This window comes from Xiphophorus maculatus, chromosome 13, assembly GCF_002775205.1.
Source record: "Xiphophorus maculatus strain JP 163 A chromosome 13, X_maculatus-5.0-male, whole genome shotgun sequence".
Taxonomy (NCBI): Eukaryota; Metazoa; Chordata; class Actinopteri; order Cyprinodontiformes; family Poeciliidae; genus Xiphophorus; species Xiphophorus maculatus.
The window spans coordinates 21,517,232-21,543,987 of record NC_036455.1 but is presented as its reverse complement, the minus strand read 5'-3'; the positions used below and the strand labels follow the sequence as shown (position 1 = coordinate 21,543,987).

At 42.9% G+C, this 26,756-nt stretch overlaps 1 protein-coding gene across 8 annotated transcripts in view; it reads left to right on the top strand.

The window, feature by feature from the left end:
* ppp1r9a (protein phosphatase 1 regulatory subunit 9A) overlaps nucleotides 1-26,756 on the top strand; it is a 55,944-nt gene that overhangs the window by 17,898 nt on the left and 11,290 nt on the right. For 7 of the 8 annotated variants that reach the window (XM_023344821.1, XM_023344823.1, XM_014470141.2 and 4 more), the window contains exons 3-10: nucleotides 8,131-8,263; nucleotides 8,872-8,992; nucleotides 16,008-16,112; nucleotides 20,519-20,654; nucleotides 23,335-23,484; nucleotides 24,573-24,626; nucleotides 25,290-25,519; nucleotides 26,606-26,702. In XM_023344821.1, the coding sequence (XP_023200589.1) occupies nucleotides 8,131-8,263; nucleotides 8,872-8,992; nucleotides 16,008-16,112; nucleotides 20,519-20,654; nucleotides 23,335-23,484; nucleotides 24,573-24,626; nucleotides 25,290-25,519; nucleotides 26,606-26,702 (1,026 nt within the window). The remainder of the gene's footprint in view (nucleotides 1-8,130; nucleotides 8,264-8,871; nucleotides 8,993-16,007; nucleotides 16,113-20,518; nucleotides 20,655-23,334; nucleotides 23,485-24,572; nucleotides 24,627-25,289; nucleotides 25,520-26,605; nucleotides 26,703-26,756) is intronic. The other variant, XM_023344824.1, reaches the window with a different exon arrangement.

Genomic DNA, 26,756 nt, shown 5'->3' with positions numbered 1-26,756 from the left:
CACCCAGTCGAATTGTGCAATAGCTAGAAATCAGCTTTCAGGTAAAAAAAAAAAGAAATAGGATAAGATTAAAAAAAACAAGCCTGTCACAAAAGCACCAATTAAATTAAACAGCTTTTGCTCGTTTTTTTTTTTTGATGAAACAGATCAGACACATTGAGTTTTAATTACATTTCCGCCAGCACTTTTTGTTCATTTTAAAACATCGACTTACATAAATAATCTATCTGCGCTGAATGAAAATCAATCTGACGTGGTAAAAAAAAAAATCTTCAGATGAGGATAGAGAAATGATGTGTCTCAAGATGACAGACGAGCTGACCTTGATGGGACTCTAAATTCCCCTGTTCTCACATTCGTCCCAATGCAGGGGACGTTTCGCTCGGTTTCTCTCTTTTCTCACATTCTCCTCCTCCCATCTGAGCATCTTCATAGCCGTCAATCTCTGTCTGTTATTGCCGTCATCAGCAAATGCCTCCTTCCCTCAGAATCCAGACACTCTCTTCAGCACCTGTCAGCTCCCAAGCTTGTGTGTGTGTGGGTGGTCACAGGTAGAGGTAATGAAATGCAAATGTGCTGAGCTGTTGCACCAGAACGGACCCTGTTTGCGTGTGTGTGTTTGTGGGGAACGGGGAAGTAGTTAATCCACTGTGAGCGTTTGTTGGGCTCGTGCTGCAGCACCATTTCTCCTGGGTTTTCCTGCCTCCCGTTGCCCCGGGCCGCGTCCCACTGTCTGGAAGGCGACAGCCTTGGCACCAATACAGCAAAGACCCAGTTTAATACCATCAGAGGCTATTTGCAGGGAACGGGCGCCATGCCGTGTCTTCTTAGGCAGGGACTCAGACAACCCTGGAGCAAATTACTCCTGGCCTCATCCAGTCCTGAGCCGCTCTCTCTGTTATTTTTTTTCTTTTCATTTTCTTTATTTTCTCTCTTATTGCTCGTTTCACTCTTCAATAGCCTCACTGTCTCCTGCTCCTCCAGTTCATGAGTCGAATGAGTCATTTTGTTTCTCTGCCTGTCCCTCTGGATTTTGCCTGCCCCTTATTTACTGCTGCTCTGTTTTGTTTTTTTTTAATTCGTAGTCCACCTTCTCTCCATCTCATCTCTTATCTCTTTTGCGTATTTGTTTCTCTTGCCGTTGCTCTCTCTGCTGAACAGCCTTATCCTCCAGCTCATCGTTGTCCATCAGAGGAACCCTGCTGCCGCATCACTTCACGGCTGAGCAGAGATGCTCGTCAGCACAGCTTCGACCTCTGTCATGATTCAGCATGTATAAATAGTTAATAAAATGAAAAATGTAGCACTTTGAACCATCAGAACAACATTTTAAACTCGAATCAGACTGTATTTCCTTCAGAAGACATGCACGGTTCACAATTCCCCTTTTATTAATGACATTTACATAAATGTAAATACTCTCCTCCAAGAATGGAGTTTCCTGTATGTGTGTAAAGACGTAGAGCGGCTCTTCTCTGAAATCAAGCTGCCCAGGACTCTGCTGCAGCAACATCCACAGGCACCAATAAACCGGTGCCTCATGACTAAAATCAATCTCTTCTAGACTGTGAAGCCTTGAGATAAAATAAAGAAGCCGGTCTGTTCAAGAGCAAGTGCATTCAACATTTTTGCTGTTGGAAGCTTTGTTAACTGGGAATATTGTGCATTTTGGAATTGAAGTGTGTTGCAGTCCTATTATTTTTACAAAGACCTGTTGCCATGAGACCATTTCTCCCATTTTGTCACATTTCAACCTCTACGTTTCACCTATTCTTATTGTAATTGTGTGTGACAGAGCAACACAAATTGGCACATAATTGTGTATTGTCGTTCAATCTGAAAAAGTGTCACGTTTGTGTTCAGCCCCCTTTTACTCTGATGCTCTAAATAAAATCCAGTGCAACAAGCCTTGCGAAGTAAATCATAAGCAGAAGTTCTGTTTGAAGTTTGCCGCAGGTTATCCAGAGGGAACCTCGAAGAAATTTGTTAAAGGCTGCAAAAAATGAGACTGACAACAACATTAAGCCTACAATCAGAGCTACAATAGAACAGGTTAGATCAAACCATGAAGTGCAGACAGACCTAACTCCATCAGAGAGTGGTAACTCTTAAAAAGTGATGTTCTCTTTTTGGTCCGACTGAATTCAGCTTCTTCCTGTGAAGATTTGGCAACAATTTTGGTGTTTTGATGTGCAAAGCCAGTAGGAACGAACCGCAAAAGGATTTCTAGTTGTAATCGTAACAAAGCTGGTCCTCCAAAAGATTGACCTGCAGGACCTGAGAACATAAACACGCTTTTCCGATTTGTATGTGTCATTTCTTTGAAAGCATTTTTCCATTGTAATGTGAAAAATGTCAAGTTGTATGAGTACTGTTGTTAGGTACTGTACATGTGTATTCAAACAAAGGAACAGAAAGAGGTTAAAATTGTAGCTTTCTAGACGTCTGCCGTGCCACAGCAGCTCCAGTAACAAGCTGCTCTGTTCAAGTGGAACTGCTGAGCCCAGCTGCCATATTTGCAGCTGAAGCTTTTCGCAGCTATAAACAGCATATGGATTTTCGAGGATTTTGGGAGTTGGGAGCGTTGATCCATGTGTTGTGTATGAAAATAATGTAAACCTTGTCAAATAGAAAGGGGAGGCGGAAATTTCTCGATAAAATGTTTTGCTTCCAATGAGATGCAAAGTGTAACATATGATTTTTATTGTTTTATTTCTGGAATAAAGATATGAAGAACAATAATAAAATAATATAATAGTAATACAAAAAGAAGTTCACTTTATAGTTACAATAAATTAAAATACAAAACACAAAAATGAGCATACATTAAGATGTACTTTGTATACTACCTGTAAGGGTGATCATCTTAAGCCACAAACATATGAAGTTTCCTTACAGCCAGAAGGTTGCAGGTCTAGTTTCAGATTGAGCCTTTCTGGTTAAAGATTTTCATGTCTTGTGAAAATCTGGATATCCCCAGATTAATTGGTTCTCTCTTTAAACCCCCCCAAAAAACATGTGTGTTGGATTAATAGGTGACTCTGTATTACCGTACAGTGAGAGTGTGACATGATAACGTGTATCGGGCTTACCATGTTTTCAGCTGCTGACTTAGAAGTCAGATCGGCCTGTGCAAAAGTAGCTTGACCATGCAGTTCCTTGCAAAGGTATTCACACTTAAATGTGACAATTCTGTCCCAAACTCGCCTGGATTTCCTTGGGATTTAACGTGGAGTGGAATTAAACAGATATGTGTGGAGTGTGGTGGCAGCTTCATATTTTGGGAATTCCTTTTTAGGTAGCCTGTGCAGACTGGATGGTAAGAAAGATGGAGTTAAATGTAGGAGAATCAATCAAAAAATCCTTATCGGTGCTTTAAAAGTCGGAACTAAACTGGAGTGGTTTACATCGAAGCATATTCAAGAGTTATAATGGTCAAGTGCAAGTCCAGACTTAAATTCAATTGAGAAGCTGAGCTGAGACAAATATTGATGTTTATTGTTCTCCCACAAACAATCTGAATGAGCTTCAGTGGACAAAGTCACTAGATATACAACACTAGTAGAGACATATCATTTTACAGCTGTAATCCTAAATTACTGGCCCAGTAGGCTAACGTCGAATCAATTCCGCTTTTCAGACTTTTATGTATTATGTATAAAATATTGTTAAAACTATATGAGCTACTTAATTTATAATCAGTACTTTGTGTTGTTTGTGGTTGTAATGTGGCAAAATGTGGAAAACCTAAAGGGGCATGAAGACTTTTGCAATGGAATATATGTCAATCTCTGGGTAGTCATAAAAGCTAAGCTGAACAAGAACTAATAGAACTATACTGCACAAATAATTACCTTCTGAAAATGGGTTAGTGTTTGGATACAAAGTCACTTCCATAGCTTGAAGGATTGCAGCAAGAGGACACGAATACATTAACATGTAAATGACTTTGTGTTGTGGTAAACCCTCCAAGAGACTTTTTCGGTTCAGCGGTAGAGCGGCGCGTTTAGTCGACTAAAGCCTCTTCACTAGAAACTGGATTACAGTCGAGAATTCCCAGGGAACACCCAGCTGTGCCTGAAAGTAAATGAAGCTGTGTAGATGTTTGTGGTCATCATTTCATTCTCGTTTAATAACAGATACCAGTGTTTAATTATACTTGCCAAAATAGTGACACACGTAAAATTGTGCTTAGTGAACCTGTCAGATTTTGGGCCAGTAACACATGTAAAGTCGGGCTGCCTCTTGTTTGTTTTTGAAATATGGGCATGATATATATAAAAAAAAAAAAAAAAGTTATTACATGGGGAGTGTGATATATTTACTACCTATACTTACTAATATATGCATGTAATTTATCGACACTTAAAATGCTTCTCCTTTTAAGTATAGCCATTAGCAGCAAGCAGTAGACCTGAACAGTCTGCCTCACAGCTGTCCGACTAAAAGTTGCCAACTGCATGTCTGGACTGGCTCTTGTTCCTCCCCTCCCTGTGGTAATAAAGGCAGCGGGCAGCAGCATCCCCTCAAACCGCCAAGGTTAAGTGCCGTCACACTGAAGCATCTCCCAAGTCAAAGTGTTACTTCCTTATTTTTTAATCCAAAAGCACTCTTTTGCTAGATTAATTTGCTGGTCAGATATCATACATGACCTGTTAAATTTGCTCCTTTTGATAGATGGATGTCATTGTGTAATAGACAACCAACTTATATGGTATCTTAAATATGCAAAATCCTAATATATGCACACTCACACACACAGTTAAACAGTTTTATGTCACACTTTAGTCAATGGTGTCTCACCGATGGTGTTTACTTGCTGGTATATATCTGAGAATGTGCACTATGGGTTTATATGTGTATTTTGATTTTATTGTGGCGCATGTGTTTTTACTGTTTGTAGTGTATTTATTTATGGTAGTAGCTTTTATCTATCTGTCTGCCTACTGATCTATCGATCTATCGAGCTAGTTTTAATGCAGTTAAGTGCAACACTATTATTACAGATAACAATTCTTGGCTCTTATGGGTTTCTAGATGGTCTGTTTTCAATAAAATGTAAATGAGGTCATCAGTGGTTCTGTTAGACCGGTATGGTAATTGGCCCAGCTCAAGGTGAGGAAGAGAGTGTCCTTTAAAACAAAGCAGTTCCAGTCCCTCAAAACAACCAGCAGGTTCTTGTTCATTCTTGTGAGGCCGGATGTTAGTATTACGGTCGTGGCTTCTAGACAGATGGACAGTGGATTTGTTTTTTTGGGAAGTGTTTTAAACCCTGTTTTAGATTTTTGGAGTTGTGATTTTTACAGCATCGACTGACCACACTGACCATGCTGGGTCGGCTATTTCTAGGAAATTGGTCTGCGTTCGGCAGGATGGAGACGTGCTGCTAGTTACACTATAAGATGTTGTTGTCTCGTGGGTAAATACTTCCTCTTTGTTGGCGCAGTCCGAATCCCTTTCCACTTTTCAATTCTTTATTTCCCTTACGCGTACAGTTTCATTTATCTTATCGCTCTCCGAGTCATCAGCACTTTTCTTCTTCATCCTTAGCCTTTTCTCCACATCTGTTTCTGAATGTTTTGTCCTTCCCCTCTCCCCATTTTTCTCCATCACTGCACCCCAAACCACTTAATCTCTCCTTGCCTTCCCTCACAGATCCACCCTCCTCTGTCCTTATCTTCCTTCATGACCTCCTCTTCTCTCTCAAGTGGCCTATCCACATGGTAATGTGTTTGCAGACAGCACACAGTGACTTAGGGAGGCCATTAGGGAATGCCCTGACTGCCTATAGCGGCGATGGATGTCTATGACAGTACAAGTGCTGGTGTTAGCATTTGTCAGCAGCCTGCTTGCGTGTGCGTGTCCGCGTGTGTGTCGATGTTCATTTTAAGGTTATAGTGAGGACTGAGACCTGATGCGACACCTGTTTATGGTGACTTCTCTCTGTTAGAAGCAAATATGTGCAAATTGCTTGCTGGACGTTTTGCTTACAGCCACCATTAGCAAGGATGTCATATTGGGATTTTTAAAAAATGTATTTTAACATTGTTTTAAAGAGTGGATTGATTATACAACAAATGACTTTAAATTCTAACTCCTACCCCTAACCCTTTAAAACAAGAATTGGGAGGACAAGATTAAATATTTTTTTGTTTTCTACAATCCAAATATGTTCAATATTATACACAGAGATATGTGCAGAAAACAGCACTAATACTGGTTAAATGTCCTTAATCAAGTTTCATCTCTGACACTGCCTGGATGTTTGATCTTTCTTTTGACATAATTGTTGGTTTCCTTCCAGAGACTTGATTTTGAAAGTACAGAATATTTCAAAAGTGTTGAAATCATTGTCTTTCCAGAAGCCTAATCTTAGTCTTCTTTACCAATTCTAGTTCCAGTTTGGATTAGTTTTTACCCATTTTTGTGCACGTTTTAACAATATAGATGTAAAGTTGAAGAAGTTGGAGGTAAACCTCTGCCTTCACTGTCTTATTTATTTTGTAACGAGTTGCTTTAAAAGTATGCACCAGTGGCACATGTCATTAAAAAGACCCTACACACGATGCTGCCCTCACCATGCTTAACAGCTGTTAAAAGGAAATGTTTTCTTGACCTTTCCAAGTACTTCAAAATAAATTAATCTCTCTGTCAGCTATGATTGTATGTAAACTTAATACTTTCTGCTTGTTTTTAGGTGCATTTGATACCTTCTTTTGGCCTAGTATTATGTGTTGGATTGTGCTGGTGACTGCGTGTGAGACTTCATTTACATGCATGCATCTTGCTTGCATGGAAGTGTTTGTGAATGCAGGGCTGTTGATCCCATTGAATTATTGATGGCAGGGAGGTCAAGGATGTCGCTCACTCTGGATCACACAAAGGACGGAATAGAAACCAACGTTGGGAGCGGCACGCCAAGCCACTCTACTCACTGGCTGCACGCACAAGATGTTGCAGTTTGTTGCATGTTTGCTTTGTAGTAATATTAGCCATAGATCTGCTAAAGAAAAGACATGTGGAAACATAATGTTTCGAGCCCTGCTATTTTTCAATGTTTCAGAAAACTGGTGCTCGCATGGGCTGCTTTGCCGAGCTCGCACTCCATCCTTCCTCACACATCCCAAGTAGATAAGTCAAAATTTGGCCTTCGGGTCTAATCAATGCATGTGCTGCAACATGGTGCCTTATTGATCCCCTCAGCAGCGTTCTAAACAACTCTTAATGATTGACGTCACGAAGCTGTGAACGGTTGGTTAGCTCTTTGTAAAAATCCTTGTTTACATGGAGACGGCACCGTAGGGCGGTTGCCACCAATTTTAATAAAAGCGGCCACAGTTTGTTTGGGTGCAGGCTGCTATTCGCGTCATGAACACGATCAATGACATCGGGCGATGACATGCAAACATCGCCTGGCATGTTTATCTGTCTGCTCGAACAATTTGCACAGCCATTTACTTCGATTTTCAGAATTAGGAGTCAGCTTGCTGCAAAGCACCCTGACACGCTCGAGTCAGCCGGTGCACAGCTTGGCCCCCTCTGCATCTCATCCTTCCTGCGAGCTGCGCTCCGCAACAAGCAGGAAAGATGAGATGTGAAGTGACAGCTGACTGGGGGAGAAGGACAAGCGGGATCCATCGCCCTACCATGTCCCTCTATACTTTAGCTTGTTTTTTTATGTTTGTTTTTTTTGTAGCTGGTTAATGTTGCTGTAATGTTTCAGTGTGTTAAGAAGTTGAAGTATTACAACTTTAATACAGGGTTCCTGTGAAGTCTAGGAAAGTGTGTATAAATATTAACATAATTCCAGAGATCAATCCATTTGTCTTTTAAGCTATTTTGCAGTTTAAAAATTGGCTAGGAAGTCTATTAAACAGTCATTTTTGGTCTGGAAAAGTCTGACATTTTGACATGAAAAATGTGTAGCAACTCTTTCAGTTGCATTGTTTTATTGTTCAAGCTGAAGAGATTTGTTGTGATATTCTCAACCATATATATATATTTATATTCCACATGTTACATATAAAAATGCAAAAAAAGCACCGATACATATTTGCGTGACCGGTATAAATTGCCATAAATTTAACCCATGATCTGCTGCTCCCGTTCTTTCTTTCTTTTTGTTTTTAGGTGTTCAACACCTACTCCAACGAGGACTATGACCGACGTAACGAGGAAGTGGATCCTGTGGCCTCCTCGGCGGAGTACGAGCTGGAGAAGAGGGTGGAGAAACTGGAACTCTTCCCCGTGGAACTGGAGAAAGGTGGGAAAGAATGTCTTAATGAGGAAACCGGTCTGTCAGTTACTCATTACACCTGAGAGACGGAAGCACCCACACACACGGGTTGTCATCGGGATGCTTTCTATTATTAACAATGTTCACGTTGCTAACATAGTGTACTAGAAATATTCCTAGTTGTTCAAGAAAAGCACGGAGATACCCCTGCATGCATGCATTTATAAAGAATGCGTCACCAGCTCCCCAGCTTCTTTTTCCACTTGTCTTGTTCTGCTGATGCATTTCCCCACGATGCAGATCATAATTGCCCAGAAACTGAGAACGTTGTAGGATTCCTCCATCGACTAACTGTTATGCAACCTGAACAGCTTGTAACTAATTCATTAAAGAAGGGGGTTGGAAGAAGTTCCAGCCAATTTCTTATTTTCCGTGAAGACGTTTGAACGTAAATGTCTCTTTCGACTCCTAACCAATTAATTATTGATGTTTAAATGCCTTCATTGAACAATATTTTCCACATATCCTCCTAAAGTTTTCCGGATTAGTTCCAAGCTGATTCTGTTGATGAAAAAAATGAAAACTTTTTGCTGAATTCCACTTGAATGCATATCGAAATGAACACGTGTGTCCAGATGAGGACGGCCTTGGGATCAGTATCATCGGGATGGGTGTCGGCGCCGATGCTGGCTTGGAGAAACTGGGCATCTTCGTGAAGACCGTCATCGAGGGTGGAGCTGCCGAGAGAGACAGCAGGTGAGAGCTGTGCTCATGTTGCTAACTTTGGTGCATTGCTAAAGTATTCATGCCCCTTCAACATGTTCAGATTTTGTTCGTACTGCAAACACAAATTTCAATATATTTATTGAGACTCTATGATAGACAAGCACAGAGTGGCACATAGAAACAGTTCTAACTGTGGCCTGTTTCTACCAGTGTTGCATGTCTGTAGACCTTTTGCATAATATCACAGTTTGTATCACCGTTTTAAGTCTTGCAGATATTCTCATTTGGATAAAAGTCTGTACTTTGACTGGGCCAATCTAAAGGACATATAGGTGATCTAAATCATTCCATTGTAGCTCTGGCTTTACATTTAGCGTCCTCCACCTCAGTTTCTTGTCTTTTGCAGCCTCTTACAGGTTTATTCTGATTTCCCTTCATTTAGCTCCATTCAGCTTTCTGCTCCTTGCTAAAATAAAACATCTCAACAGCATGATGCTGCCACCACTGTGTTTTGTTGTGGGACGTGCTGAACAGCAATGTTTTTCCTTTTTCTTTTTTTTCCTTTTCTTTTTGGTACATCAAGAGTTTTGCATGTTTTCTGAGATGTTCAGTTGCGGTCTCATCTGAAACTTAAAGCTGGACTCCTTGTCGCTTTTTGTTTGACAATCACATTTCTCTACTGCCACCGTGATTTTACTCTTGGATGTCGAAGTAAAGGGGGTTGGAAAACAAAAACTTTAAAAACGAAGCATATTTTTCCCCATCACACAAATCCCAGATAACGCGTCCAAAATATTGTGGTTGCAACCCAACAAATCGTGACAAATCTCAAGCAAAGACTCTACTGAAGATCCAATTCTTGGAGAAAAAAAAATCTCCCAGCTGTTGAAGAGGGTTTTTTTTTTTGTTGTTGTTGTTGTTTCTGCCAGCCCACCTCCACACTCGGTCTCTCTCTCCTGTGCACTCAGTCGGGCTCTGTCCTTGTCAGATTTATCAGCAGGGGTTCGGATTAGATCTACTGAGACACAAGGTTCTTATACGGGGATGTAGGTGTGTTTGTGCTGTAGGTATATCATTTGACAGAGATATTGCATTAGGGCGTACAGTTCCTCTTTATGAGTTTTAAACAGAATCCCCGTTCTCCCATCTTCACAGTGTGTTTCTCTTTCTATCTCTGGATGGTGCATCTGAGCGTGAACAGTGGAGAGCAAGCACTGAGCCAGGAATACAGGATATGACAGCCTCTCAGCAGGGAGGCTGTGATTTCTGCCTACAAACCGCAAGCTTCCATCCATCAGTGTGTTGATGTGGTTCCTGTTCCCTCTAAACCGATTAAAACATTGATAGGCTGGACCGCTCGCTGCTGCACGAGAGCGTGGAGCGCGCCGACGTCTGGATTCTGACGCTCTGAAGGTGTTAGTGGTGGGCGTGTTTTGTTCTGGGATTGATGTAACCCTTTAAGCAGCAGCCTCACTTGCAGTTTTCCAGAACACGACAGTGAGATTAGCTCAAAGTGCAGCAAGCAGAGGAGAAGCTGCTTTTTTGGCGGGGAGGAAAATTTGATTTACCCCAACCTGACAGTTCAGGCGACTCGGAGAAAAGAGAAAAGTGGAAAGAAAAAGTGGAAAAGACAACGGGAAGGCTGTGTTCGTGCACGAATGCATTTTTGTGTTCTTGTAGATCGGAGCCTTCTTCTGACTTGACTGTGAAATCAACCGTTCTCCACTGTTTATTCGATTGAGATAACGTTGCATTAATGTTCACTGAAAATATTTGGAACCGTTGGGAGTTTTTCTGTTTGATTACTCCTATTTTTCCATTGTGGCTTGTCCATTGTTTATCAAAATGCCTACATTTGCTTATGTGAAATACTGCATTCTCAAATTGTGCAGGTTCTTTGGAAAACAATCAGTTCTGTTGACTTTCTCTCATAGTCTGTATTTGGTAACTGGCCCATAGATTTACCTCAATGGATGGGCGGTGGTGAGTCTTGCAAACTCCTTGAACAAAAACATCTCGACCACCATTTTCAATTCACGACAAAGCCATGGTTTTTGGTGAGATGCCAAGCTTCAAATCAAAAATTTCAAGGTCAAACTTTGACACTTATCGCAAGCAGGGATGATTTTCTGTCACCCAATCATTGGAGTGTGTTGTGTGACGCCACTAGCTCTCCTAATCACACCCTACCACTGCCCCAAGTATCGACAACTGAAGGGGGCCCAGGATTGGTGTGATAAGGGCCACTTTTATAGTGGAAACAGACAAAATTGCACCGACCTGTGCCGAACCGCTCAGGAAAGGAGGTGTAATATTGCTCAAGACCTGTTCAGTTTCTCAGAAATGTAAAGAAAGGGATTTTACGGACTGGTTCTGACTCCTGCTGCCTCCTTAAATCTACCAGGGGAAAGTGAAAAATGGAGGATGAATCCAACAATGAGCATGTCTCAGCTTTCAGAACCAGAACCGTCACAATTGAACTGGAAAAGAGGTCCTCACTTTGATCTAACAGGTTCGTCCTTCAGACGACATCTGCATAAAATGAAAATGTTATTTTGATTAGCAGTGTAGTCTGTCGAGGTGATTTTGAAGGAGAGTGGAAAAAAGATAAGTTGTGTTTTGTGCATTGCATTAGAATACACATGTTTAAATCACAGTAAGATTTAGAGCATATCTGTAGTTTGGCCTCATTAATTGGAGGGGACTGACGTCACAATTTATCTGATAATTAGCATTGTGCCTCAACTCAGAATAATTATTTATTATGCCTTTTTTTTTTTTTAACCCTCCAGGGGGTCTTTTTGTGGGCTCTAGTGTCCCTTATATGATAGTGGGCTGACAGGAAACGGGGAAGGAGAGGGGGGAAGACATGCGGCAAATGTCGTCGGGTCCGGGAGTCGAACCTGCGACGGCCGCGTCAAGGACTCAAGGCCTCCAAATACGGGTCGCGCTAACCACTACGCCACCATGGCACGCCCCTTATTATGCCTTTTTTGATTAAAATTCGTTATTTCAAAAATACCAGAAAGTATCACAGTCATGCATGTACATCATTTTAGCATGAGCATGAAAGAGGGCTCATGATCCAAAATATCTATCAACAACGTATGATCTTGCTTTTATTACAATTAACTGACATTTTTTTTACTGTCACTTTATTTACCGTCTTACGTTTTTTTTTTTTACTGCTGTATTTTTTTGACAGTTCGATACACAGCAGTCTCAGCTGCAACAAAGTCACAGAGATATTTCTTTAGAACAGGAAAGTAAAAAAAAAAAGGGAATAAAAGTGTCTGAGCCTCTCACAGACACGTCTGCCTGCAGAACCGTTGGGTTTCTTTACGTCCATATGACACGGCTCAGCTGGACACTGTAGCTGTCACAGTCATACTAAATCCCTGTCGTTAGCTGCTGTATTCTTGGTGGACTTATGTGACATACTTGGAGAGAAACTGAAAACCCACAGTAGTGGACATATGCCAAAGAAAATATTTCCTTGTTTTTATCTTATTATTATTGTTGAATGAACTTGCAGCAAAACTTTAAAGGAGTTTGCTGTGTTTTAGTTTGAAAGGATATCTCCAAATTACTCTAAAATTAATATTTCATGACTTTATGATGTCATGAAATACTTTAACCAATTGGCATAATTGGTTAAAGTACACATTATAGCATTACATATAATGTTTGGCTCCATTTCTGTTGGTAGATTAAAAGAAATCAAATCAAGAAGCCCTTAGTAACTATTTAATAAAACAAACAAAATACACTCGGATTGATATGATAATGAGGACCCATTCAGTAAGAGTTTCTTTGTTGCATAAGAAAAAATTATGTTCAGTACCTTTCAGGCACTGAGGATTTCTAATAATAGTTTTCGAAAAAGAAATACTTTCAAGTAAACTGAATAGTTACCAAGACTATTCATTAAAATGACTTTCCTTGCAACTTCCCTGGCACTAGATTCTTTTTTTTTTTAAATCTATAGTTCAGTTTCAGGTCAAGGAATTTTGTAAGCTTTAATTTTTATTTTTTTTATGTACTATGTAGCCCGAAGCGATAGACTGCCTGGCCTCTTCATCCTTGTTAGCCTCCGTAGCTTGCTGTCATGAGGTGCGGTGGTGTTGGTGGTGAGGCAGATGCAGCGGACCCAGGTATGATGAATATGATGAGTTTAATTATAAATAAATCCAACAACGAGCAGCAGGCACCAGGAAACACAGACGAAACAGAAGCTAACATTGACGTAACATTGACGAGGACCCGACGAGGAACAAGGGACACAGGTGGGGTTAAATACACGGGAGGGTAGTCACAGAACGAGACACACCTGGGAACAATCAAGGGGAGGACAGGACAACGAAGAGACTAAGGACACAGAAAACTCTAAATAAACACAGAAAAACACAGATCCTGACAGTACCCCTCCCTCAAGGGCGGCTACCAGACGCCCAAAAAAAAAAAAACCACAACAAGGGTGGGCGGAGGGGCGCCGGATGGGGGGCCAGAGTCAAGAAAAACAAAAAACTACCCACCATCGTGGGCGGAAACACAAGAAGGGCCAAGAGTCCATAAACAAACAAAAAACTACCCACAGGGTGGGCGGAGGCAAAGGAGGCGGGAACCACGGAGGTGGTCCGGTGGTCGTCCGCGGCGGCGGGAACCACGGAGGCGGTCCGGTGGTCGTCCGCGGCGCTGGAGGCGGGAACCACAGAGGCGGTCCGGCGGCCGTCCGCGGCGCTGGAGGCGGGAACCACGGAGGCGGTCCGGCGGCCGTCCGCGGCGCTGGAGGCGGGAACCACGGAGGCGGTCCGGCGGCCGTCCGCGGCGCTGGAGGCGGGAACCACGGAGACGGGAACCCCGGAGGCGGGAACCACGGAGGCGGTCCGGCGGCCGTCCGCGGCGCTGGAGGCGGGAACCACGGAGGCGGTCCGGCGGCCGTCCGCGGCGCTGGAGGTGGCGATGAGTCCCGGGGGCCGCCCACAGACGGCGACGACGAGCCCCCCGAGGCAGGGTCTCGGTCTCGGGAGGAACGCTGGGGGTCTCGGTCTCGGGAGGAACGCTGGGGGTCTCGGTCTCGGGAGGAACGCTGGGGGTCTCGGTCTCGGGAGGAACGCTGGGGGTCTCGGTCTCGGGAGGAACGCTGGGGGTCTCGGTCTCGGGAGGAACGCTGGGGGTCAGGGTCTCGGGAGGAACGCTGGGGGTCAGGGTCTCGGGAGGAACGCTGGGGGTCAGGGTCTCGGGAGGAACGCTGGGGGTCAGGGTCTCTGGAGGAACGCTGGAGGTCAGGGTCTCTGGAGGAACGCTGGAGGTCAGGGTCTCTGGAGGAACGCAGGGAGTCTCGGTAGGAACACAGGGAGTCTCGGTCTCAGGTGCGCCGGCTGGAACGCCGGCTGATTCGGCCTCGGGTGCGCCGGCTGGAACGCCGGCTGATTCGGCCTCGGGTGCGCCGGCTGGAACGCCGGCTGACTCGGCCTCGGGTGCGCCGGCAGGAACGCCGGCTGACTCGGCCTCGGGTGCGCCGGCAGGAACGCCGGCTGACTCGGCCTCGGGTGCGCCGGAGCGAAGCCTTGGAACCGGCCGCGTAGGCGAGCCGCAGCGAAGCCTTGGAACCGGCCGCGTAGGCGAGCCGCAGCGAAGCCTTGGAACCGGCCGCGGGGGCGAGCCGCAGCGAAGCCTTGGAACCGGCCGCGGGGGCGAGCCGCAGCGAAGCCTTGGAACCGGCCGCGGGGGCGAGCCGCAGCGAAGCCTTGGAACCGGCCGCGGGGGCGAGCCGCAGCGAAGCCTTGGAACCGGCCGCGGGGGCGAGCCGCAGCGAAGCCTTGGAACCGGCCGCGGGGGCGAGCCGCAGCGAAGCCTTGGAACCGGCCGCGGGGGCGAGCCGCAGCGAAGCCTTGGAACCGGCTGCGGGGGTGACAGCTCCGGAAGGCGACGAGGGGCCGGGTCCACCGGCGGCTCACGTCGCTGTCTCCGGGCTGACCGTGGAGGTGGCGGCTCCGGAAAGCGACGAGGGGCCGGGTGCACCGGCGGCTCACGTCGCTGTCTCCGATATGGCAGCGGAGGTGACGGATCCGGAAGGCGACGAGGGGCCGGGTCCACCGGCGGCTCACGTCGCTGTCTCCGGGCTGACCGTGGAGGTGGCGGCTCCGGAAAGCGACGAGGGACCGGGTCTGCCGGCGGCTCACGTCGCTGTCTCCGAGCGGGCAGCGGAGGTGGCGGCTCCGGAAAGCGACGAGGGGCCGGCTCCACCGGCGGCTCAGGTCGCTGGCTTCCCGGACGGAGGTATCGACGGGGGCCATATCCGGGGGGTGCCAACACCAGTCTTGTCCCCCGGAATAGCTCCCGCTGCAGGTCGGCGAGGGCTTCAGCCAGCTCCCTGTCCTCCCTGCCGGACCTCCGCCTCGGGCCGCTCTGCCCTTTAGGAGGTAACCTCCTGAATGCTGGGTCCATGTAAGCAGCCTCACCGATCGGTCTGGTCGGGTCCTTCTGTCATGAGGTGCGGTGGTGTTGGTGGTGAGGCAGATGCAGCGGACCCAGGTATGATGAATATGATGAGTTTAATTATAAATAAATCCAACAACGAGCAGCAGGCACCAGGAAACACAGACGAAACAGAAGCTAACATTGACGTAACATTGACGAGGACCCGACGAGGAACAAGGGACACAGGTGGGGTTAAATACACGGGAGGGTAGTCACAGAACGAGACACACCTGGGAACAATCAAGGGGAGGACAGGACAACGAAGAGACTAAGGACACAGAAAACTCTAAATAAACACAGAAAAACACAGATCCTGACACTTGCTTTTTTTTTTTCCTTTTTTTTTGCCTCATCTTTTCCGTCTCCTGATTTTGCAGGAATCAGAAGTTCCCTTTGTGAACTGTTATTTTCTGAAGCAGCCGTGTTGCACTTTATAAAATGATTTGAACATGTATGACATGGGTCAGTGAACATGAAATTAATGAGAGAAAATTCGGTAAACTTCTCAGGCTCATTTCATCGTAACCCAGCGTTTCCTGATGCCTCTGCTTGTGCCTGTCAGGATCAAGGTGAATGACCAGATTGTGGAAGTGGATGGGACCAGTCTGGTGGGTGTGACCCAAAGCTTTGCTGCTTCAGTCCTGAGGAACACGTCAGGAGTCGTTCGGTAAGAAAAACTCACTTCCAAATAAATTTGGTTCTTGTGAATTTATGTTAAGTATAAAACATATATATGACTTTCTTAAATCATATATAAAAACCTATTTGCTAGAAAAGAACTTTCTATTCCGGTTTGTATTGTATTTGGATTTTCTGTTTAAAATAAGATGTAAGAAGAAGAAATATTATTGATTGTACAGCACTAAGTTATCAATTTCTTTCTTTGGTTTCCATATCTAAGCTCACCCTTGCAAACAATCCATGCTTGAACTATGGGGGGAAAAATGCAACATATAAACAACAACAAAAATCAATTCATGTAATGCCTGAATACCCCTAAAACAAATAGGAGAATGAGCTCTTATAAACATTAACAGGGAGTCCAAATTTAAATTTGTTGTGCATTTTCTCTTTTCCAAACTGTCAAAGTTATACTCATGGGCTCATGAACTTGCATACACCCTTACCGATTGTTGGTGAAATGTCACGTAGCAAGTTAAAGAGAGAATACACACTTTTCATAATGAGAGCAATATCCTAGAATACTTCTGGTTGAGTATCTGGCCAACCTTGTTGCTAAAACTTCACAAACCGATTGGTTTCCTGGCAGTTTTCAACTATATTTCAGAAATTGGCTGAGGTCAGATTTGATTCAAAATCTTATGGTGTGCCTCATTGCTCATTAGGTACATGCCTTAAAGCCTGAATCAGCCATGGCTACCTTAGAAAACACGTGTTTTTCAGACGCATAAAAAAAATCTGAAAAAATAAAAATTACTATCTATCCGAAAAATGTGAACAGAAACTTAAAAAAGTTGTTGTGCAAGCAAAATTCAGTGATGAAGAGACTAGGGGAAAACTTCACTTAATGATATATCTGTGACTAGTCTATTTTCATGTTTAATAAAAGAAAATGGCAGCCTGCTTTGATTCAACAAGACACATTTAGATTTGAAATGTTTTAAAATTGCCCTCGACCAGCAGGCGTCTGAACGCTGCAGCTCTGAATTCCTTTAGCCCTGCTGTCATGGTGCAGAAATCACAAAGCCGCCCCTCAAGTCGCCATACTCGCTGTGAAAAACACAGCGAGTATGGCACACACACACACGCACACACACCCCAACACTCAAAGCATGGCAGGAAGGCTTTGATTTGAAAAGCTCAAGCTGTCCTTGGCAACAACCTGCCATACCAGCCTCCATCTGATTCTTGTTTTTTATTCTCCTTTGGTTTGCTTAGTGTTTTTTCAACATTCGCTGTGGTTTCTAACCTCCTCTCCTCTCATTTCTTTTGTCTCTTTGACTCAAACGTCCAAAGAAAAGTCCGACACACTGTTTTTGCAGGTCATAGTTGAAGACTTCTAGTATGCTTTATGATTCATACAAAGATTTTTCTCGCTTTAAACTGTAGATGCACTAACATCTGGAGAGCTGTCTGTGTTGCGGTTAAATAACCAATAAATTGATCGGGTTTTGACCTCTATTTATGTTCTAATAAGGCAGAAATGTCAAAAGATGGATTATGTTGTGGAAATGCAGCCCTGATAGAAAACCTGAAGACATGTCCACTAGTGTCACAACACACTGCTGTCCCAGCAGATGCTGTTTGCTGAACTAATATTGACAGTGGAGTTTTTCCACACAGCAGGATGTGTGGGGGTGTGTGTGGGCGTGTGTCGGTGATGCAGCCTTGAAAAGGTTAACATCTATCATCTGCCCGTCTATCCTGGCCACACAAATGTAGAGATTAATAAGTGAAGAACTAAAAATCATGCAAATGTTCAAACTGTAACTCAGAGTTCCTCCGTCACTCAAGCAGCAAATTGTGATATTTAAAACCAGAATGTAGATGTTACGTTGACAAGTTAGAGCAGGTTATTTCTGTCTCTCACTCCCCTGTGTTATTTCTGACCAGATTCGACTCTTGCTGCCACCTCCTCACTCGCACTCAATATTCAATCTTCCTCCATCACATTTCACTCACTCCTCCTCCTCCTCCTCCTCGGTAATGCTTCCCTCACGTTGTCTGATCACCAGAGGTTTCGTGGCCAACTGTCCCAGATTTTCGTTTTTAGCTAAATGTAACCCAGATTTTCAGCAGCGAATCATCCAGGTATTAGACAGAGCCTCTCCTTGTTTCATTGATTACAACTAAAATGTAGTTTAAATGTGGTTGCAAAACAGGTGGCATTTCTAACAGAAAGTGGTTGTAGTAAAAATGCACAACTGCACGCTGCAGAGGAAGAAACTTTTTCTGGTTTTGTTTTTTTGAAACTGTTTTCAATCCTGATTTTTTTATGTATTTATTTATTCTTCCAGATTTAGCTCAATGAAAAACAAAACAAAACTGGTTTCTATTAAGTATTACAAAGATCTCATGGCCTAATTGTCAACCTGGGAAAAACACATTTTTGCCAAGTTGACGTATTTGACTGTATTTTGGATAATATTGAAGGAGTGCTAGACATTTATTTGAAGGAACACATCTACAGCATCTTCTCCTCAGCCAACACCATGATATTCTTTATGTTAGAGCCATCCTTGTTTTAATTGGAGTGCAGAAATAAATCATTTCTGGCAGTGTGTGCGGTTCAGCTAATCCAGCACCCTGTCTGGCTGTGTCAGAGCAGGAGGAGGCAGCTACAAACCGAGACAAACTCCACTCGCACGTGGAGAGAGGCTGTTTCCAGGTCATCTACTCCTCAGACGTCCCCTCGCTGTCCATGAAGGACCTCACTGTTCCAGTGCCCTTTCAATCACTGTAGATTTTTCTCTTTCTTCTCCATGCCCTGTCCTTCAGTTGTTCCTTCACATGTAGATCAAGTGTGCCTCTCTGCTCTCTACCAGCCCTTAGAAATATCTGAACAAGCTCGGGGGAAATGAATTCACTTGATTGGGTCCTATCTTGAATCCACTTTCCTTTCTCCCTCTCTCACGCGCACAGATTGGACCTCGCTCACACATGCACACGGACACTTGGACCCCGCTGTCTTCAACATTTGCTTTAATTATTGGCCTATTATGTTAGCTGCAAGGAGAGGAAAGAAAATTGGAGATAATGACATTTTTCGCCCGATTTGCAGAAACAACGCATGCGGTGAATCAAAAGGTTTAAGCTGAGGAACATGCGACTTCCTACAATCTGGGAGCCAAAACCTAAACTTTAGAAGGGTCGCTCTTTTTCATATTGAAGATTTGAGTAGGATATTTTTTGTGTCCCTACAGAGGCACAGTCTGTTTTTTTTTCTTCTTCCTTTGGTTTAAATCCCTGCCAGGCTAATAGCTGGCTGCCCTGCTGTGCTGACTGGCTTTGCACATTATTATGCACATCCAGTCCCCTAGCCTTGCCCTGATACGTCAGCAAATATCGCTGTCATTGCTATTCGGCTTTGGGCCTCTGTTTCTCTCTCGTTGACTGCTGTTGTTGCCTTGCCTCCCTGTACAAAAACACAACACGATCCAGGTCACCGGCACTCGACATGCACGTCTCCTTACATATTCACTGGAAACACTATCAGAAATTGTCGAATGTATCTCTAGTGTTTCGTTGTTTAGCTAAAAGGAGCTGAGTTACAGCTACTGATCAGGTAGATCAAACTCAACTTAGATAATATTTATCCCCTATATGACAGTATTTCAAGATCACATTTTCCGTTTTGTTTTGCTTTTATTTTTTGCTCTAAATTCTTACATAATCAAGATAAAATCTAAAACAATAATCCACACCTGCCTATCGTGACATCACACAAGGTATATGGTATGGTTATTTTGAAATGTGTAATTTTCTTGTTTGTTCTTTTTAGAGAACCAACATTATATTATATTATATTATATTATATTATATTATATTATATTATATTATATTATATTATATTATATTATATTATATTATATTATATTATATTATATTATATTATAGGGGTGGGTATTTATTGTATCGTTTGTCATTTATTGTGATAAATTTCTTTCTTATATGAAAATTTTGCTTTATTATCACAATAAATAATAAAAGTAATGACATCTAGCCCCCCAAAACTGTCCATATTGTCAGAATGGCCAATGAAAACATCAATAAATATTAATTAATTTGAAAATATGGTTAAATACAGTTAACGTGGGTATTCTGGTGATACCAATCAAACTGCGTTTTGTGATTGTTGTCCTAAAGAAGCCTGTTGCAAATTTTTGAAGAGCAATGTCTAACTTTGCGGCGCTATGATTGCTGTGTCGTGTTGTCACTGCCATACATTTAACAACAAGAGAAGTACTAAGTAGTTCTTATCGTCACTTTTACCGTTATCACAACATTAACACAAAATACTCTGGTAAAACCTTAAGTCCATTTCTCCCATTCCATATTATATTGTATCGTATCATATTCTATTATGTTATTTAACAATGCTTGTCCATGCAGCTTTGTGATTGGCCGAGAGCGCCCAGGTCAGCAGAGTGAGGTGGCCACGCTCATCCAGCAGACCTTGGAGCAGGAGAGGAGGCAGAGAGAACTCCTGGAGCAGCAGTATGCCCACTATGACGCCGACGACGACGAGGTAATTACACATATCCTTACCCCATTGGTGTAATGTTAGCATCACATGCACACAGGACTGGGAATCCTAGTTTGGGTCCTGAAAGGCCATTTATTTTAAGTTCACACGCTCCCAACAATTCATGCAAGTGACAGTGTAATGAAAAATGAGGCTTCTGGTTGTCACTCTATGCTAATCAGCTTCTTTCCCGTGACAGCTGGCTTGAAGTATCAGCTTATTAACTCTATAAAACTGACTGACAGTGTAGGCTTTTGATGCTAACATTGAAAAACATGCTCTCTCACAGCCATGCAGACTAAGAGGATGCTCTGAGAACTGCATCACTCAGCATTTCCCTCTGGTTCTGATGCGTAGTCACAGCACATTTTAATCCTCCAGACACTGAGCTCCTGGCATTGCAACTCATGTTTTCTTTGGTTTTGAGCTAAATAGAGACAGTTACACTTTGCATCTGCATGAAATAGATCACTGGAAGAAGCAAAGATCAGTGCAAATGTAAAATGCATGCAGAAGAAAGGCTGTTGTCTAGTCGTGTTTCTGCGTAGTGTTTTATCCATGCAGTGTGAAATCTTTAATTCCCTGGTGATCGTTGCGTATAAAATGGTTTTGCTTTAAGAATCTCCTTTTCAGGCTGTTGATGCTGAATTCAGCACTTTTGTAACTATAGCAAGACATAAATACAAGACTGCCAAGTGTCATTAAAGCTTCATCAATTTGGCTATTAGCAGAAGGCTCACCAAGCTGTGCAGAGTCAGACTTTTGCACCTAGATTACCTCTCTTTACATGTATTTCCCCCTCTCGATATTTCATGATGTTGATGCACAATGGCTTTTAATAAAACAAGTTCAGATTTGTATTAAAGATTTCAATCATTCCTGGCATGAAAAGATGCAGTGCCTTGCGAAAGCATCCACGGTAAAGCTTCTTCGTCGTAAAATGATGAACTTCATTTTGTTTTATTGGAATTTTATGTGATACAAAATAAAACTACAAACAGTACATTATGTATTTTTGATAGCTTTTGGCTAAGGAATAACTTACCCTCTTAACTATCATCCCCAAATAACATATAAGTTGAGGATTTCAAGACGAAACCAGTGTCCTTGTGACAATTAAGAGGTTTTTAAAAGGTTAGAATAAATTGTACCTTTTACTGTATATTTACGTCACATTTACTTAAACAAAAACAATCAAAGTCAGAACCAGTTGGAAAGCTCCTTCTTCACTTAAAGTATCAGTGTCCAGAGTTTAATTCCATCGTTAGTGCGGTATATGGGAATGTAATGTAGGACGATGGCCCTGTAGCCACAAACCAATCAGACTGAGCTCTGTTTATATGAATAAAGGGGATAGGTGCAGGGAAGAGCAGGAAAAGAGACGAGGAGGCAATGTAGGCCAATATAATGAGATCACAAACCGTGCCTGTACAAGAGAAGGACAATCAGAAGGAAATTTTAGCCAACTGTGCACTACTGAGTGTACTATGTCAGGGTTTTTTAAGATTTAGGGTAACATCACTGGAAAGATTCGTCTCTGTTGGTCATCAGCCAAAAACTGAATTTAGGTTTAATGCACAACAGTCAATGCCAATGTTCATTCTTTTACAGGGTATTTTGAGAGGGACACGAAGAAACACAGTAATGGCTTACATAAATGTCAAATCCGGAGATGCATTTTAGCCATTTGAAAACATGCCCCTCCAGACGTCACTAGTTTTACCTTCTTAGAATCTCTGCACTTGATGTAATATAAAAATCTGACATCCATATGTGTCGAGAATAACATATCACCACTGCTGATTCAGGAAGTGTTATTTCATGATTCTTTCACATTATTTTTCAAGCTTCTTTTTCTTACACCAAAGCACACTGCTAAACCATTACGTAACAGGCATTGCAAGCGTAGCTTGTGTGAAACTGAAACAGAGCTGAGTGTAGATTTAGGAAAAACCCTTTTCCATTAGCCCTCAATAAAAAAATAAAAACTCTGGGCACATCACTGTAATGTGATGTGCTGCCCTATGGAGTTCAAAGACTAGCTACATTTATTTCTATGTCTGAAGCAGATTGCAGTTTGTAGATAATGGCAGGTTTAACCTGCAACCTGAATTGAATTCTTGCTTATCCATAGACAAGAACCGTCCATAGCAATGTTCCTTCTTTTAGCTATCAAGTCGAGTCACAATATGGGTCACATTGTTTAGCTTTAACTATGTTACTATTTCAGTGGTTTGCTTAGTGGGGTAGAGTATTGTACCCATATTTTAGGTCAACATCACTTTAGAGTTCCTTTGAGAGTTCCTAATATTCAAGAAAAACAAATAATTTCCATTTAGCTTTATATTAAATTTTTCAGTCTTTTGTTGATATCAAGGGTTATGAATACATATAATAAATATAATTGGCAAAACTCAGCATCTTAAGTTGTACTTTTCACAAATTTCATTCATGGGATGGAAATCAAAGAAGACTCTTTGAACTTTAAAGGTTGCTGGCTTCTATTTTAGACTAAACGTGCAAACCAGGATGCTGTGTGCTCTCCAACAAGTTCTTTGCTTTAAGCTCAATCAATCTTCTGTCAAAGGGCCAAAGAGAGAATTGGGGTTAGTCCTATTTATGTTTGTTGTGTGTAAAGTATTTGACAGATTTTTTTTCCTTCTTCTTTTCATTTCTTCTAAAGCAGACGGGGGAGTATGCCACCGATGACGAGGAAACGGGAACAACGGCGGGTGGCGAGAAGAGCATAGAGGTGTTTGATCTGCCGGAAACGGAAGAGATCTTGTCTCCTTCAGAGTTGGATGCCACTAAGCTGTACCAGAAGTTCAGAGAGGTAAACTCGCTTTATACAGTTAAATAAACATCTCTGAAGGCAGTTTGAAGAAGTGACAGGAAGCAATTAATTTTAATTCTTGTTATTGCTTTGTGGATAAATGTTAAGCCAAAGTGAATTGGTTATCGGAAGATTAAATTCAATTAAGCCACAAAAGTTAATAACACGATGCTATTCAGCACCTATTTTTTACTCTGCAGTTTTGTGCTCTTGCCAAGAGAGGCGATCTGCTTACCTTCTCAAATTTCCAGGTGGTTCATGAGTGATTATAGGTGTGAATACAATGATCGCTACTAATGAGCACGTTTAGTTGGATCTCCCAGGAAAAAACGACGTTGCTCCTCTGCACACTTTCTATCCGAGATCCAAAGACACTAGCGCTACCTCCGAAATGTAAGCTCATATGAAAAAACTACGGCGATAAAACGGAACATTAATTTATTGTCAGGTAGCGCGTTCGCACTCTTTAGGCTGCTGAGTGGCTGGTAATATTGATTGATCACTGCACTGCTGTGGCGCATTTTCCCCTTTGTGAAGTTCCACAGTGGTTATATAACACGTTTAACAAATGGCTTCAACTGCACAGCAGGCGCTGCTGAGGAGACCGAGAGGAAATAAAATAAAAACCTGCTCTCAGGGTTTTTCGCTTGTTCTTTTGAACCCCTTTACTGTATCTTTGCCCAACTCCTGCAGTGCATTGGTAATTACTTTAATCTTTTTCTGCTGAGCTTAAGTTGCAACATTTTTATTGCAGCGCCATACTTTACACCACGATTTACAAATGCTCCATCATTACTCCCAATTCTGCTTTCACCCAAATATGCAACTCTGTGCCCATCCAATGTGTTAAAGATTTATATTTTAAGATCTCCCTGCTTTTAATGTTTCACCAGCTTTTTTTTCTCCCCCCGTTCTTTCCTCTGGGATGAAACGTCAAAGTGGGAGCTGGGAGGACAGGGTCGGCCGCCTCTGCCACTCAAACCGGATCGACAGCAGAGAGCCTGCGCAGCCATGCATTTGATTTTCTGACCGCCATCTCTCTCCTCTCTGACGTTTTCTCACTTTTGCCCTGCTTGGACTCTCTGCAGCTCCAGATCAAGCACACAGTGACAGAGGCCGAGATCCAGAAGCTCAAAAACAAGGTAGGAGACCGAAACGTTTGTGGGCTCTGTGGAGTAAGACGCTGAGGTTTGTCAAAGTTTTGCTATTTAGATGTGTGAGAAACACACAAATGCAGTTTACTGTGCAGGTCTTTCTCATTCTACACTTTGTTTTTGGTACATTATCTCTTTATTTATTGCTACCAAGCATCCCTTTGGTAAAACTGCGGAAACACAACGTAGTTATTTGGGATTCTCTTCTCTCCCTAAATGCTGAAGTGTGCCGTTATTTCTGCTCTTGCTTCTCCACTGAAGGCTTTAGCCCATGCATGTACGCAAATTGATTTCAGTAATTCTTGAATTAATGAGTTGGCAGCTGAAGTGATCGAATAAAGTGGTGCCTGAAAAGCCTATTAAAGTGTAACGATGCTCCATTTTACCATTAAAAGTAAAGTGGTGCTATTTGAGCTTTCAGGTCAGATTTTCTTCCAACTTTGTCTCATTGGTATCGCCTCTCGTAACATTCTGCAGATTTTAAATGGCATTTTGCACCATTTTCATAAACATACCTGTCTTTACTGTGGCAGGAACTTTGATATCCCCTATTCAAGTCACCAACTGTTTCATTATCCTCGCAAAATCATTTCAACAGAGAGACTCTTTTGAGTAAATAATGTAAATAATGCTGTTTTTGCCCGCCAACAGTTGGCGTCCGTTGAGAAGGAGAAGCAGCGCTGGGAGAAGGAGAAGAGCCAGCTGAAGGCCAGCATTGAGGAGAACAAGGAGAGGATGCTGAAGCTGGAGAGCTACTGGATCGAGGCGCAGACTCTCTGCCACACCGTCAACGAGCATCTGAAGGAGGCCCAGGCCCAGTACCAGGCTCTGGAGAAGAAATACAACAAGGCCAAGAAACTCATTAAGGACTTCCAGCAGAAGTGAGTGAACACTGAGGAAACTGTTTCTAGATTTAAAACGAGCCGTTTACGGCATCTTTTTGCATCGAGTGAGAATTTTATATAGTTTTTTTTATTCACAATTATTTATTTTGAGTAAATCAGACATGTCTAAATGTACTTAAAGTATTGAAATCTTTCAAAGTGTTTACATTATGGAAAGAAACAAAAATTAGCTTAATGGGACGTTGTTTCATCCCTTTAAAGCAGTCGAAAGGCACAGATTTCCAGCTTCGCCTTATTCATCCATCATCTTTTGAGAAGCTTAACCTTTGATGAATTTTGAAATGCAACTGGTCTTAGTGAGCTCAGATGTACTAAAGTACTAAAAGCGTTGCATTAATTGATGTTTTGTGGAGCAAAGGGGAATGAAATCCTGACTTAATGTTCGAGCATTTTCAAGGACGTTTCTTTTGTGCTCGGTTATCCGAAACTGTCTCAAACAAATTGAAATTGGAGTCTGAAATCATGCCGGTTTTTGAAATGGGAAATGTGAAGAATCCAGAAAATGGAAAGACGTGTCTAAATCTAAGTACATAAAGTAAGTTTAAAATGAGTACGTCCAGACTTAAAACGTGCACGGCGAATTTCTAGTTGCATCCCATTTCTGCTGTGAGAACCGCGAGCCCTAGACTACTCGGGCTCGCAGTCTAGTGCACTCAGACCGTCCTGCGCTTCTGTTCCATAATTCTTTCAGTCAGTACCATCAGAACCTCTACTGCTCAGAGCCACCCTGATGGACTCTAATTGGCTCGGCCCCTGCAGGCCAAATGGAAGCAAATTGATGAAACAAAACCCTCCGTGCTCGTCTGTGGTGGAAGAAAGCACTGCACAGCAGAGGCACAGATTTGTCAGAACAACGGCAAAGCAAGCGGAGGGGGAGAAAGACGCCATTCTTCCCTTCGAGAGGCGCACCTCGTTTGTTGTGTGTGATTGTATAATGCCTTGCTGTATTGCTAGTTGCTCTGAAAGCATAATTTGTGTAAAAAGAAAAAAAAAACAGTTCCTGTTTTCACTTGTTAATACACAGCTCCCGGGCGCTCTGCCATTTACTTCTTGTACTTTCAGAGAGGTGGAGTTCATCCAGAAGGAGGATGCAGAGAGGAGGCGGCTGGAGGAGGCTGAGAAAGCTCACCTGGCTGAGATCCAGGGACTGCAAGTTAGGGTAACAGGACTATCTTCATCCGTCTTCTCTCATCTCTGTCGCAGAAAACGTCTT